The following is a 14,453-nucleotide window of genomic DNA, read 5'->3' as shown; positions in this document are numbered from 1 at the left end:
CTCAACACACAGCTGAGATATTCATGGCCCACGTTACGCCACTCTTTCCTTTTTATTAAAACGAATTTGATAACTCAAATAAAAATATAATAAATTGTGTTTTTTAAGGATTAAACTGTGAAAAGCTCTTCACACGATGATACAAACAACATACTTTGTTCAGCAAAGTTTAAGTGCACAAAAATCCGCATCTTTTGAAGGCATTGGTATTAAAAATAATCTACGCTAGGTACACATTTTGGTCAGTTGAATAAAAAAAAATTTATCAAAAATTTTTTTTTTCTAGAAATAAGCTCGTTGATTTTAAATTTTGATACAAAATTGGTATATTTTTTCATTTTTTATGCGTAGAATTTAATCCAAACAAATCAAAATCAAGCCTGTACGGCTTGAAGCAAGCGGGTCGTGCAAGGAATCAGCGATTCGACGACGAGATAAGAAAAATTGGTTTCTATCTGTTGAAGAGTGACTGCTGCGTTTACCGATCCTGCAAGCGAGGGCTCATCCTGTACGTGGATGACATACTGATTGCCGGAAAAGACGTTTCAGAGATTATCTTGATCAAGACCGAGGAAGACTATTCCAGATGAAGGATCTCCTGGAAGTTAAGACTTTCTTGAGGATGACCATCAAGCGAGACTTTCCGAATAGCGTCATCGAGATTTCGCAATCAGGATACGTCAGGAAGGTTCTGCAACGATTCGGTATGGCTGATTGTATCCCGTAAGCACACCGCTTGACACAAACGTTCGCTGGACAAAGCTGAACGATGGTGAAGTTATCACCAAACAATCGTTCAAAGAATTGATCGGCTGTCTACAATATCTGGCGACATCTTCGAGGCCAGATATCTGTGCTGCGGTTAGCGCACTGAGCAAGTACCAGGCCAGCCCGGCGGATAGGCACTGGCAAGGCCTGAAGCGTATTCTGCGATACCTTCGAGGTACGACCGATACGGCGTTGGAATTCCGCAGAAACCCGAAATCGGAACCACTCATCGGATATGCTGATGCAGATTTTGCCAACGACTCCGAAGATCGAAGATCTGTATCAGGTTACGCTTACATGATTCTCGAGAATCTTATTTCGTGGTCAACGAAACGTTAGCAGACGGTCAGTCTGTCGTCGACCTAAGCTGAGATAGCAGCCCTTTGCCATACGGTCAAGGAAGGTTTGTGGTCAACAAACTTCCTTGGTGAATTGGGCGTGGTTAGCACTCCTTTCACGTTAATGGAAGACAACATCTCTTGCATCCAGTATCTGGAAGAGGCGCGGACTCATCAGCGGAGGAAGCATCGGTATGTGAAGTATGCATTCATCAAGGAGATCGTAAGAAGCGGTCAGCTGTCTTTGAAACACAATTTTACTGAGGATCAGCCAGCTGATGCGTTCATGAATGCTGTTCAGTATTCTCAATCTGCGAATTGAGGGGAGGTGTTGATCCGAGATATTAACCAAACAGTACCGCTACAAGAGTTTAGAGAATTTGGGAAGCTTTTAGGAACAGGCATATAATTAAAAGAAAAGTATCTCCTAATGTTATTTTTTAATAATTATTGGGCAAAATTTTGTCATGAAAAGGTACTTGCAAGACACGCCGAAAGAAAAACATTCGATTTTTTTTGCAATTTTTTTCGAAAAATGTGCTAACAGCTCTCAGATAAGAGCAGACATTCCAGAAGTGCATTTTTCATTAATGAAATACCACTCTTAAATAAATCTATAAAAAATCTAAATCATTTTAAATCTTCTTCCAGTACAAAAAAACAACTCAAACACTTCATTGATTCCAGAAAAAAACATCAAATTTGTCATTTTGGTTAACAGATAACAGGATAAAATTCCAGTTTTTTTCAACCAGGTTTATTTCCTTGTTAAAATGCTTTCCAAAACAGAACTTTCGTAAATCCAGCTTACAAATATCTCCAACAATTTTTTTTGAATGAATTTTTTAGTGAAAATATCACTTTTTCATTCAAAAGTTTCAGGGCTTGTGATATAGCTCAGTTGGCAAGTCTGTTGTCTCCTGAGCCGATGTCCGCGAGTTCGAGCCCAAGAGTAAACATCGAACACAGTTGTACCGGATAAGTTTTTCAATAACGATCCGCCAACTGCAACGTTGATAAAGTCGCGAATGCCATAAAGATGGTGTTATTTGTAGAGTGAAACAGACGAGATTCCGACGTTTTAATAGAATTCGGTATATTAAAATATCCTAAAACATTTTGTAAGTTAGCGGGAATACATATCAATAATAAATTTTAACTTACGTTTACTAATTTTCCTTGTTTTCAATTCTGTTTCAACTTCTACTAAATACTTCTTCTAATCTTCCTTTTTCCTTGTTATCCTGAACAGCGAGTGTTGAACTTTGCGAGCTATGAATTTACAGTAACTGTGGGCCCAGCTGATATTTTCGCGACAACCTGTGACATACATTTTTATAATTCTTTTGTGGTTTTATATTTTTTGTTGTTTCAGAAATTACCTTCTAGGGGTCAACCAACTGGCACGTGGATTCCCTATAAGATGTCTATTGGCACGATTTATGGAACGACCGTTGTTTTGGTCAACTTGAGCCTCCTGTAGTGATAACTGTGTTAGCTTGTTGTTCGAAAACGAATCTAATAAATTAGCTTACTTGGTGTTCTGGCACTGATACACGATATATAATTCGACTTTATATGATGTGAACAAGATGCTAACTCGACTTGCGACTTCCGCTAGTTTCCTGACTTTAATTCTTCTTGAAATGACTCTTACTCTAACTGCTCTTATTTGATCTTACTATCCTTGTCTGCGATAATCTATAATTGCGCTCAAATTAATATGTTGACACCCCGATGTTAAAAAGTATTTACTCTGGGTGTTGTTGATGGAGACGCTACGTCCGAGAGGTCGTCACACTCCCCCCCAGTAAGACGTTTAACCCACGGCTTACTCTGTTTTACGTCGAACATCCAATACGGCTAGTTTCACTGCAGGTCGTTCGTAGATTCCATTAGCCGTCTGAACCACGGCCTTTCGTACCTCTCCGTCGCAGCTCGCTTCCGCTGAGATGACTCTACCTATCGGCCAACAGTTTCTTGGCAGATTAGCATCGACTATAACCACGATGTCGTCCACCTGTATGGGTTCCGCAGGGGTATGCCATTTAGAGCGTTGGGTTAGATCAGGAAGGTAATCGCGTACCCAACGTTTCCAGAATATGTTTGCCTCCACCTGGGATGATCGCCACGTTCTTCTAACGGCCTTTTCACTGTCGTCCAATAGCGAAGCTGGTTTTAGTCCGTTCGATGATCCAACGAGGAAATGATTCGGAGTTAATACTGGTTGTTCTGGATCCTCCGATGAAACGTGAGTAAGCGGTCGAGAGTTCACGGTGTTTTCCACTTCAACTAACAAATTTCGAAGCACCTCGTCGTTGAGCTGATGCTTAGGTTTTATCTGGTTCAAGTTTCGTTTAACTGTTTGGATCATCCGCTCCCAAGATCCTCCCATATGAGGGGAAACGGGTGGTATGAAAGACCAGGTTGTTTCTGGACTTGAAATTTCCTGCAAGAGAGCTTTTTGATCCATTTCCCCTAGTGCCACCTTGAGCTCTTTATTTGCCCCAATAAAATTTGTGCCACGGTCGCTAAAGATTTTGGTTGGTGTGCCTCGCCGCCCCATAAAATTTCGAAGAGCCATGATGCATGACTCAGCTGACAAAGAGTGTGCGATTTCAATGTGTATTGCTCGAACGGTCAAACAAGTTATTAAGACGCCCCAACGCTTTTCAGTACTACGCTTGACAGAAACGAACATTGGACCGAAGTAGTCAATGCCTACGAAGGAAAATGGTCTGGTGAATGTCGAAAGCCTTGTTGATGGTAGATTACTCATACGAGGCGGTCTTGGAGCGGCTTTTAGGTTCTTACACAGCTGACAGTTTGCTCGCACCTTCCAATATAGGCTTGATAGCCTAGGTGTCACTCGAAATCTTTGTCTCAGTTCGTTTATTACCGTCTGATGGTTGCGATGATAGAACTTTACATGATAATGTTGCACTATGAGTCGAGAAATTGGATGATCTTTCGGAAGAATTATTGGATTTTTCGCATCCATGCTAGCTGCTTCACATGCTTCGATTCGAGTTGCGGCTCGCAAGACTTGTTCATCATCAAGAAAGGGCCACAGCTTGTAGATTGGACTTGATTTGTGTATGGTAGGTGTGGGAGATGTTGACGCCAGTGAGTTTATTTCATCTATAAAAAATTCGTTCTGAGCTTGTCGAAACATCAACACTTCTCCCCGGTGAAGTTCTTTTCCCGAGAGAGGACCAGTCCACTTTTCTTGGTACTTTTTATATCGAGCATTGTGCGCGAATCGAAGAATCCAGGCTGCTGTTCGCCGGAGCAAGTTCCAACTCCTAAATCTATCCGATTGTATAAAGGGTGCAGGAAGAAGTGAATGTACATTACAAGAGACGTTCGGTCTAAGTTCCTCTTCTGTATACGATTTTCCAAACCGCTCACATGGCCAAGCTGCTTCGTCCTCTCGCAGGAATTCGGGTCCATTCAACCAGCGGCATTCACTATTAAGATCTGGTAGACGCTGCCATTTAGTCGCTTCATCAGCAACGTTTTCTTCTGTAGGCACCCATTTCCAGTCGCCAACTTGCGTAGTTTCGAGTATTTCGCTAACCCTGTGACCAACGTAATGAGAGTAACGTCGATGATCGGACCTTAACCAGCATAGAACGTCTCGAGAATCGCTCCAGAAAATGCGCTGATTTATTTTAAAGCAAAGCGCATTTGAAATGGTATCTGCCAATCTAACTCCGATAACGGCTGCCTGCAGTTCCATTCTTGGAATCGAGAGGAATCTTAGTGGTGCAACTCGAGCCTTGGCTCCCACTATTGCACACTCCACAGTATCGCCTTGTTGAAATCTAATGTACGTGACGGCTGCGTAAGCTAGTTCGCTGGCATCTACGAATGTATGCAAAGTTACTAAAGTTCCTGTATTTACTGAAAGGTTGGAAAGATAGCAACGAGGAATTTTGATATCTTTAACTCTTGGCAGCACACTTAACCATTGTAGCCAATCATCGAAGAGTTTCATCGGGATTTGGTCATCCCATCCAACGGTTGACCTCCAAATTTCTTGAAGGATAACTTTTAGAACGATGAGCAAGTTCGAAAGGAATCCCAATGGATCGAAAATTGCCATCAGAGTGCGAAGCACCTCACGTTTTGTAGGTACGCGTTTTCCAGCCAGCAGATCTTCCTCGTGCTTCGGAGACAACTTATATGTAAAGCAGTCTGTCGATGTGCACCACCACATTCCCAATACCTTTTCCGTAGACGTCTGATCGCCAATGTTGAGACTTTTTTCGTTCTCACCACACTCATTCAGCGCTGTAACAACGGCCCGCGAATTTGACAACCAATTTCGCATTTCAAATCCAGCCTGCGCATGGATGAAACGAACCTCCTTGGCTAGTTGAATTGCTTCTTGTTCCGATTCCACACTCAGTAGCATGTCATCGACGTAGTGACTATTTGTTATCGCTGCTGCCGCTAGAGGGTATTGGCCTTGGTACTGTTGAGCGTTGTAGTTTTTCACGTACTGCGCAGAACTGGGCGAGCAGCTTGCCCCAAACGTCATCACTTGCATCACGTAGGTACTGGGTTCAGCATCATTCACGTTGTCCTTCCATAGAAATCGCTGGCAGTGTTGGTCTTCTTCGGATATGAGAACTTGGTGAAACATTTCACGAATGTCACCGCAAACCGCAATCCGATTCGCCCGGAAACGAATAAGCACGTCGGTCAAAGCGCAGTTCTGGTCGGGGCCCTTGAGTAGCATTGAATTTAGAGAGATGCCATGGACTTTGGCGGCTGCGTCCCATACCATTCGAACTTTATTAGGTTTGTTAGCATTGAAAACTGGGAAAATGGGTAAATACCATACAAGTGGTCGATTTTCAGCAAGTTCATCGTCAGTCAGTTTTCTCACGTAGCCTTTCGAAACGTAGTCTTTCATTTTTTCGCTCAATATCGCTGCTAGCTGGGGCTGTTTTTTCAATTTAGTTTCTAGACAGTGTGCTCGACGAAGAGCGTAATTTCTGCTTTCTGGCAATCGAAATTTATCAAACTTCCAAAGTAGACGTAGTTTGTAACGACCGTTGTCGGTACGCTGAAGTGATTCCAAAATAGTTCGTGCTCGACGATCATCGTTAGATTCGATTAGTCTAATTGGCTTTTCAATACCAGCCTTTTCTATGGCAAAAAACTCCTTCACTGCCTCATGAAGTATATTGTCGCTGTTTGTTCTGCATTCGCAGTGATGGAAACATTGAAACCCGGGAAATTGTCGTCTTATTTTGTCGCTTCCACCGTACACAATCCATCCGAGCCGAGTTTTAGTGGCTACAGGTTCATACATGTTACCTTCTCGACCTCTTAATGCATAACCCAAATTCGCATTATTACTTCCAATCAAGATTCGAGGTTGTACATCGTGATAAGATTTTGCTGGAACACCTTTTAAGTGATGATAACGTCTTCTGAGCTGTTCCATGTCCAATGTTTGATGGAACAAATCAAGGTTCTTCACAGTGTGCACTTCTGGAAGCTCGTACCTTTTATGATGTTTCTCTGTACCTGAGATTTCAATCCAAATGTTTTCAGATTCCTTCTCCTGCCGAGTTCTGTTCCCCGTCCATTTGAGGCAAAGGGGTTCCAATTTCCCTTTGATTCCCAAATCCCCTGCGATAGTTGAATCAACCAGAGTAACTGATGAACCATCATCAAGAAACGCGTAGGTATGCAGCTTTTTCTCGGGTCCATATAGGATCACGGGTACCACCCGGTACAAAACTTGATTCGAAGAATGATGGTGCATATGACCTTCTTGTACGTTTGGTTCGCTTCCGTGTTTATGAAGATATGGATGATGCTTATAATCGCAACCGTTTTGTCCACACAGCTTCTGGGATTTACAGGGCTTGCGTCCGTGCCTTCTCAGGCATCGTTTGCAGAGGTTGAATTCATGAACCACATCCCAACGTGCCTTGTAAGTCATCTCTACAAAGCGTTTACATTCTTCGACCTTTGGGCAGTTACCTTTACAGATCAGACAGAACCTTTCTGTTACTCTGTTTATTGTAATGTCGTCGGTGTTCCGTTGTTCTTCATGTGTTGCATATGGAGAAAAATTCAAATCGACGCGATCATCTTCAGAGTGCGCATTTAGAAAGGCAACCCCTTTTTTGGTCGTTCTGGATAGTCGGAATTCATTAGATGAGATGGAAACAATTGGCGAAACAGTTTCGGCCAAATCGTAGAGCCATTCAGAAAACTTGCTGAGGTTAACTTCTATAAGGGTACGTCTATGCTTAGCCCAGTCCACTTGATATGGGGTGGGAAGCTTATCTATCAATTCACGAATTAGAGTAACATTATATGTGAATGCTTCAAGCTGACACGCTTCGATCGTCGCGCACAAATTTTTTACAGATAGCGCGAATTCTACAAGCGTTCCTAACCGATCAGCTCGTGGAGCAGGGGTCGATTGAATTTTCGAGATCAAACTATAGATAATAACTTCTGGATTGCCGAACAACATCCGTAACGTGGAGATTATGCTGGTAACATTAGATGGATGCATAAGCATGCATCTAACTGCATCAAATGCCTTGCCCTTCAAGCATTTCTGAAGCCGGATTAGATTTTCTTCCTGCGTAAATCCGCACATCGATGTAGTGGTATTGAAAGTGGATAGAAAAAGGGGCCATTCTTCAGGAAGCCCGCTGAAAGTTGGAAGTTCCCTGTCAAAGGCTTGCCTTGCTGCTGCGCGACTGTTTGTAAGGTCACCAATTTCTGCATTCCTCATTACACTCGGAAAGTGAGAGTGCTGTGGTGTTGATCGGTGCTGGGGGAAAAATGGATCCTTTACTGTCTGGAGTTGGGTGTTACCAAGTTGATGATGGTCTTGCGCGGATTCACCAGGCGGGTGCTCGAATGATGGTCTATGACGTCCTTGGAATTCGGACGTTGTTGGTTGTATCTGTGGCTCGAAACGAATTTTCCCGGAGGAATGTCGTTGATTAACTGCTTGCTTCGGTGCGCTATAACTGTGTGGACCAGCTACATTGTGGGTGCTTCTGTGAGTGAGTGGGTAATGCAATTCCTCTTCGAACGGACGTACTCTTTGCCCATCAGACTGGTCCAGCCAATCCTCGACCTTTGAATCCAAACCTATTTCCTCAGCAACGGATCCTAAAGATGATTCACTGGCCAACTCTGCAAGTAATTCATAGCGCTTGTTGATGTTATCCATCTGCTGTTTGTGCACCTCTTGAAGATGTTTCTGCTCTTCCTTTAACTTCTCCAGTTCCAGTAGAATGGCCCGATTAGCTGTAGACTTCCGGGAGCTTGTCGTCGCTTTCTGCTGCAGTTGATTCGCTGGACCTTCATTCCGAAGGGAACGTTCATCATTCGCACGTTGAATAGGCAACTTGTTTCCCACGGTCACTGGTAGGGCATTCCTTCTAGACGAGATTGGTGTCTTCGAGATCGAAACAACGGCACTAGGCACAGGCGCACTCAACATAGTACTAGGATACACGACCGCATTTGAACAAGACGTAGTACTGATGGGCATTGACTGAGTATTTTGATTGGATATCAATCTTGGGTTAATGTTACGAGATGGGGCAAATGCAATAGTCGGGGCGTTATAAAGTGGGGGGAAAATCGAGCTAGGTGCTATGTTGGTGCTCGGAATCGATAACTGACTCATTAATTCAGTTGTTTGGGGAACATTTGCGACATTCTCCTCCGCAGGATGCGTGTGGCTTAAACTACGGCGAGCCGGTGGCACATTAGGGGGGAAATTAAAAGTACTCACTGGATTACGTTCTTCGAAACGGCTGGTACAATCTGCACAATTCCACGGTCGTTCCGCAATACTCTCCGTCACGTTCACACACTGGAAATGGAACCAACGATCGCAACTGTCGCACTGGACCATTTCCTCGGTCTCCGGTCCTCCACACGATTTGCAGTTACTTGCGGGTGAGTTCCCGTGTTTCGAAGTTCCATCATATCTCACAGACTTCCCCGTTTGAGTTTTTCTCGACATGTTGGATAACTAAACGATATTTTAATGTTATTTGTAGAGTGAAACAGACGAGATTCCGACGTTTTAATAGAATTCGGTATATTAAAATATCCTAAAACATTTTGTAAGTTAGCGGGAATACATATCAATAATAAATTTTAACTTACGTTTACTAATTTTCCTTGTTTTCAATTCTGTTTCAACTTCTACTAAATACTTCTTCTAATCTTCCTTTTTCCTTGTTATCCTGAACAGCGAGTGTTGAACTTTGCGAGCTATGAATTTACAGTAACTGTGGGCCCAGCTGATATTTTCGCGACAACCTGTGACATACATTTTTATAATTCTTTTGTGGTTTTATATTTTTTGTTGTTTCAGAAATTACCTTCTAGGGGTCAACCAACTGGCACGTGGATTCCCTATAAGATGTCTATTGGCACGATTTATGGAACGACCGTTGTTTTGGTCAACTTGAGCCTCCTGTAGTGATAACTGTGTTAGCTTGTTGTTCGAAAACGAATCTAATAAATTAGCTTACTTGGTGTTCTGGCACTGATACACGATATATAATTCGACTTTATATGATGTGAACAAGATGCTAACTCGACTTGCGACTTCCGCTAGTTTCCTGACTTTAATTCTTCTTGAAATGACTCTTACTCTAACTGCTCTTATTTGATCTTACTATCCTTGTCTGCGATAATCTATAATTGCGCTCAAATTAATATGTTGACACCCCGATGTTAAAAAGTATTTACTCTGGGTGTTGTTGATGGAGACGCTACGTCCGAGAGGTCGTCACAGATGGTAAAACGACTATAATCGAAACAAAAAAAAAAAAAAATTCAAAAGTTTCAGCGGATCCTTAGCCACTCCCACATTGCTGCTGATTGCAGCAGAAACAAAACATTGTTCGTTTTGGTTCATCTTGCTTGTTGTTCAATTCGCAATGGAGAACAATAGATCAATGATTGCTGATGACAGGTGATGATGATAAACGCTGTACACTCAAGGCCGGTAAAACCCAAAACCAGGTGAAATGCCGCAAAATCGGATGAAACTGGCTCCCGATGAAAATGAGTTTAAGGGGGTTTTCCCAAACTTGAGAATAAACGTCATTTTTGCAACTTAATTTTGGGGCATGTCATGCGGCAGAGATTTTTTTGGGATTTTTTCCTTTGTATGTATGTAGTTAAACCCACCAGTGGCTGGTAGGTCTTTCGACCCGAGTCGGTACGGGAAGTCTCGATCGCGCATTCAAATATTGTTCATTCTTAATTCATCAACAATAATTGCATTACAACCAAGGGGTCCGTTACCACTGGCTTGGGACAGGTTTGGCTCATCTTACTCCCTTCCAACTGTTCGACACAAATGAAGAATTCTGAAATAGTATTCGAGTATACTTCTCAAGATTCAAAATTTGCCGAGATACTCCGGCTGGCTTAATTCCACAATCCATCGTATATCAGTTTTCGTATCGTTCGATGTCCTGTCCAACCCCCCACCAAAACCCCTTAAATAGAGTTAAGCTATTTGAATTTATAAGAATATACTAATAAAAATATAATAAGAAAAAATAGTTACACGTTCTAAAAATCTTACCTCGTACCATTTGAAAAGGATACTAGAATTCATTTAATGAAAGAATACTTATCTGTATCCCATAAAAGGTTTCGTGAATTTTTAAACGGTCCAAAAATTTGTGCTAATAATTAATTTATACTCGCTCCATTTCAAAATACTTCTTCCGTAGGCTTTCCATCTGCTGGCTAATCACAACAAAAAAAAAAAAAAACGGCTAATCACAACACGTTGCAATCCGCATTTAAATCATAGCAAGCCAAAACTCAAACATACGAAGCGCAGTTCATAACAACACGCAGAAAAAAGATGGGGAGTCAGTTCAACAAAACGTTTTGTTATTTTATTTTGTCCTTTCAATGCATATTTTTCAGCTTTTTCAATGAAAAAATCGATGGAAAATAATTACAAAATTTTATTATTTATACACACTCGTTATTTATTACTTGAAATCAAAATTTAGTTCGTTTTTAATCGAAAACCTGGTTATTTTCAATAAGTGTGTGTTTGCAAACGATAGGTTGAAATATGGGAAAAAAAGAAAAAAAAAATCTAACAAAAAACGAATATCCATGGCAAAAACTGTCATTTAGGAGGCTATCATCAGCAGTAGAAACCGGCTGGAATAATTTGGAAGGTAAGTATTTCTACCCTTGGAAATCTCTACCTTCTACTTATCAGCGTTTATTTTATTTCATTTCAGAACATGGCAGATTTTGAGGCCTTTCATTGGTTCAGGAAACCATCGACTGCTGCTGACTTCCGTTATACACCCAGTGCCATCCTTGGAAGCCGATGGAGATGATCCGGGTTCGGTAATCATGCCATTATCAACAGCAACACCGTTTGGGAGGATTTGGAAGAGGTACCGCTGCAACTGTTGCCTGAAGCTGGGAAAAAAGATGACTCGATTCTGCAGATCGATATTGATCCCGGTGTGACGGAAACTTTCTCAGCAGGAAAAAAATGGAAGCAGAATTCCAGGTAAATGGTTTGTAGTTTTGGTAATTCGTGTTCTCTAAAAAAAACGATTTTCTTTGCGCCCCCAGGTTTGTCATTGCCGCCAAAAACCTCATCGGCAGAAAAAAAGGCGGAAGCATATCGTTGTTGGCCGAACCAGTTCCTGCTTCCGGCTAAAGGAGATGCACTGGACAACACCAGCTCACAGACTAGCCATTCTACGGCACCGAACGGTATGTTGGCTGGGTATATGGTTATTATACGAAATAAATATATCCATCGGCCAGCAGTTATCATGGTAAGTGTCAAAGTTTTCAAATAGTCAGAAAACTGCCCCGTTAGAACAAAGTTTGTACTGAACTATTCCAACATTTTTTTCCATTTTCAGATGCTACGACCCGAGAGCCAACGAAAGATTCCGGTAGTACGTCCCGGACGCACTGTTGCCGTAGATATCTGAGGGCCGCAATCTGGCTGAAAGAGGCAACAAATCAAAGCTGTGGTCATTACCGGCATGTTGATTTAAAAAAAAATATATAAATTATATTAGTAAAACCAGTTTGTAAAATCCGATAATTCCATCAATAAACATAAATTTGAAAGCAATTTATTTTAATTGGAATACTGAATTTCTTTAAACCTTAAGATTGCTGTTATTATGATCCACATTTTGTATATACTTTTGAATCATGGCATTTTTATGTGTTTTACCCAAAAAAATTTTTATTTTGATAAGAATCATGAATCATTTTCAAAAAGGATGTATTTTATTTTAAATCAAACGATAAGTTTAATTAAAATCGATATTTTTAGTCAGTGTAACCAGAAATATATTTGTGCTTTTTCCCAACCAAAAATTTTATTATTTTCGTTCGAAATCTTATTGTTTCTAAAATAAATTTTTCTGCGTGAAGCAAAACAAAACAAAAATTGTTGCGTTAAACGTTTAGGAAAAAAAAATTTCTCCCCCTCATTCTGCTAACTATTCTATCCTATTCTATCATTTTTCAATTTCACTATTATCACTGTTTTATTTTCCAATTTTGTACTATAAAAACCTGATATTCGTTTTTTTTCTTGTGATTGGGTTGAATCTAGCAAACATGCATTGAAAACTATGGTTCTACACAATAGGGGAGAATGAGGATACTTGATCCCTGGGGATACTTGATTCCTTAGCTATATCTCGAAACTGGAATATTTTGCAAAGATCAAATGTTCTAGAAAAATGTGCCAAAATTAGCAAAATAACAATGCTTGTAGTTTAAATTTTTTTAACAAAATAATTGTTTGAGTAATTGAACTTTGTTTGAAAAATTTCACAAAATGTAACTTGAAGATCTTTTTTCATCATTTTAAAATGTTCCTTACATGGGAAAATTATGAAAAAAATATTTGTTCCAATGTATCAATCGTTCAAGCGTAAAATGAACTTCATAATGCCATATTTTCAAAGCAATGGAAAACTCTCAACTTTTTTCAGAAAAAGTTTTCTAAAATGTTGATCATGGGTACAATTGATCCCCTAGAGTTGGGTACAATTGATCCCCCTTCCAAACGGCATATTCTTCTTCTGAATTGATCGTTATGATTGCTGATTACGAAATTACTTATATTTATCCAAAAACTAATATTTATCAAATAATTGTCTGAAGAAAAGAGCAAAAATAATTAATTTTCTCTTAATTCTAAAAAAAGCGCCTTTAAGTATGCAATGTTGTTAGCGTTGAGACAAAGTTATAGAATTTTCTTCTTATGTCTGCTGTAAATTGTGAAATGAGAACAAACATGACCAATTGACATTCTGAACATTGAGAACAAACATGGTCAATTGACAATTGACCCAATTGATTTTTAGACAAGGATTAGGGCTTCCTGAATAAAAGATCAAGTCTTCTTCAATAGGGGATCAAGTCTCCCCTAACTTCTGAAAAATCGCATTTTTTTTACTCCCACGAAAATGCTTCTAGTTCATCAACGGGTTCAAGTATCGTTCTAATTTTTGGAGCATAGAAACTTGAAGTTACAAGCTGTCAGAAAATGTCAAAGACGGCGAGTTGCTAAATTTTTCCAAAAAGATATGGTGAAAATAAGAAAAGGGGATCAAGTATCCTCACTCTCCCCTACAGTTTTCCGCAACCGCACTTTTAGAATCACTGGCTTTTTAACGGTATTGATGAAAGAATTATTCATAAACGTTTCACAAATTCAATTCTATTTTATCATTTTGTGTAATTCTATCAATGAACACGATAGGGCAAGAATCCAAGCACCAAAATAATATATCTTCTCACACGATTTGAATAGTCAAGCTCAGAACTAGTTTTATAACACTTATTTCACTTTCCCGAATGTTGCTAGCCGGTGTATTCAAAGACTCTATTTCGGCGGTAGTTTCGAAAACCATTTAAAATTAATTTTCAGTATTGGCAGAAAAATAAACTTTAAAAATTTCAAAAGTTTCAACGAGCGAAAAAACACGCGTGCGCTTCCAAATGGTCAGCACCTACTCCTCCTTCTTTTGGGATTTTTTCCTTTGATGAACTAAATATCGAAAGGGGTTATAAAAATTTATTAAAGACAATATTTTTGTTTATATTTTCTTTTAAAACTTACATTTTTCATTTAAAATCAATGGGTCTTTTTTTACGGATTTTCATCCTTTTATGATGATTCATCCCTCAAATCAATAAGTCTGACCTGCAGGATGCATCCGGAAGGAAAACCAGACTTCAATCGTCACTGGAATTTACTTTCCAGTGGATAGTATCCACGGCTACGATTGATGTGCAGAATAG

At 40.2% G+C, this 14,453-nt stretch overlaps 2 protein-coding genes and 1 long non-coding RNA gene across 3 annotated transcripts; 1 reads left to right on the top strand and 2 right to left on the bottom strand.

Annotated features, from left to right (window-relative positions):
• Nucleotides 1-2,937: 2,937 nt before the first annotated feature.
• Nucleotides 2,938-7,377, bottom strand: LOC129741629 (uncharacterized). The gene has a single exon (XM_055733369.1). The coding sequence runs from the start codon at nucleotides 7,069-7,071 to the stop codon at nucleotides 2,938-2,940; it is 4,134 nt and encodes a 1,377-aa protein (XP_055589344.1). The 5' UTR covers nucleotides 7,072-7,377.
• Nucleotides 7,378-7,417: 40 nt separating this feature from the next.
• Nucleotides 7,418-9,790, bottom strand: LOC129741628 (uncharacterized). The gene is made up of 3 exons (XM_055733367.1): nucleotides 9,279-9,790; nucleotides 7,535-9,223; nucleotides 7,418-7,421 (listed from the first exon to the last, which is right to left on the bottom strand). The coding sequence occupies exons 2-3, from the start codon at nucleotides 9,130-9,132 to the stop codon at nucleotides 7,418-7,420; spliced, it is 1,602 nt and encodes a 533-aa protein (XP_055589342.1). The 5' UTR covers nucleotides 9,133-9,223; nucleotides 9,279-9,790.
• A 1,425-nt stretch (nucleotides 9,791-11,215) lies between these two features.
• Nucleotides 11,216-12,271, top strand: LOC129749100 (uncharacterized). Its single transcript, XR_008737923.1, has 4 exons — nucleotides 11,216-11,332; nucleotides 11,399-11,679; nucleotides 11,745-11,953; nucleotides 12,044-12,271. It is a non-coding gene; the product is annotated as an uncharacterized LOC129749100 (long non-coding RNA).
• The last annotated feature ends 2,182 nt before the right edge of the window (nucleotides 12,272-14,453 follow it).

The sequence above is a fragment of the Uranotaenia lowii genome, chromosome 2, assembly GCF_029784155.1.
Source record: "Uranotaenia lowii strain MFRU-FL chromosome 2, ASM2978415v1, whole genome shotgun sequence".
NCBI lineage: Eukaryota > Metazoa > Arthropoda > Insecta > Diptera > Culicidae > Uranotaenia > Uranotaenia lowii.
The sequence above is the reverse complement of the archived record's forward strand: the minus strand, read 5'-3'. Positions and strand labels throughout refer to the sequence as shown.

Bases quoted from the DNA above. Each gene is read 5' to 3' on its own strand.
- LOC129741628 (XM_055733367.1), bottom strand. From the start codon at position 9,132: ATGTCGAGAAAAACTCAAACGGGGAAGTCTGTGAGATATGATGGAACT.
- LOC129741629 (XM_055733369.1), bottom strand. From the start codon at position 7,071: ATGACTTACAAGGCACGTTGGGATGTGGTTCATGAATTCAACCTCTGC.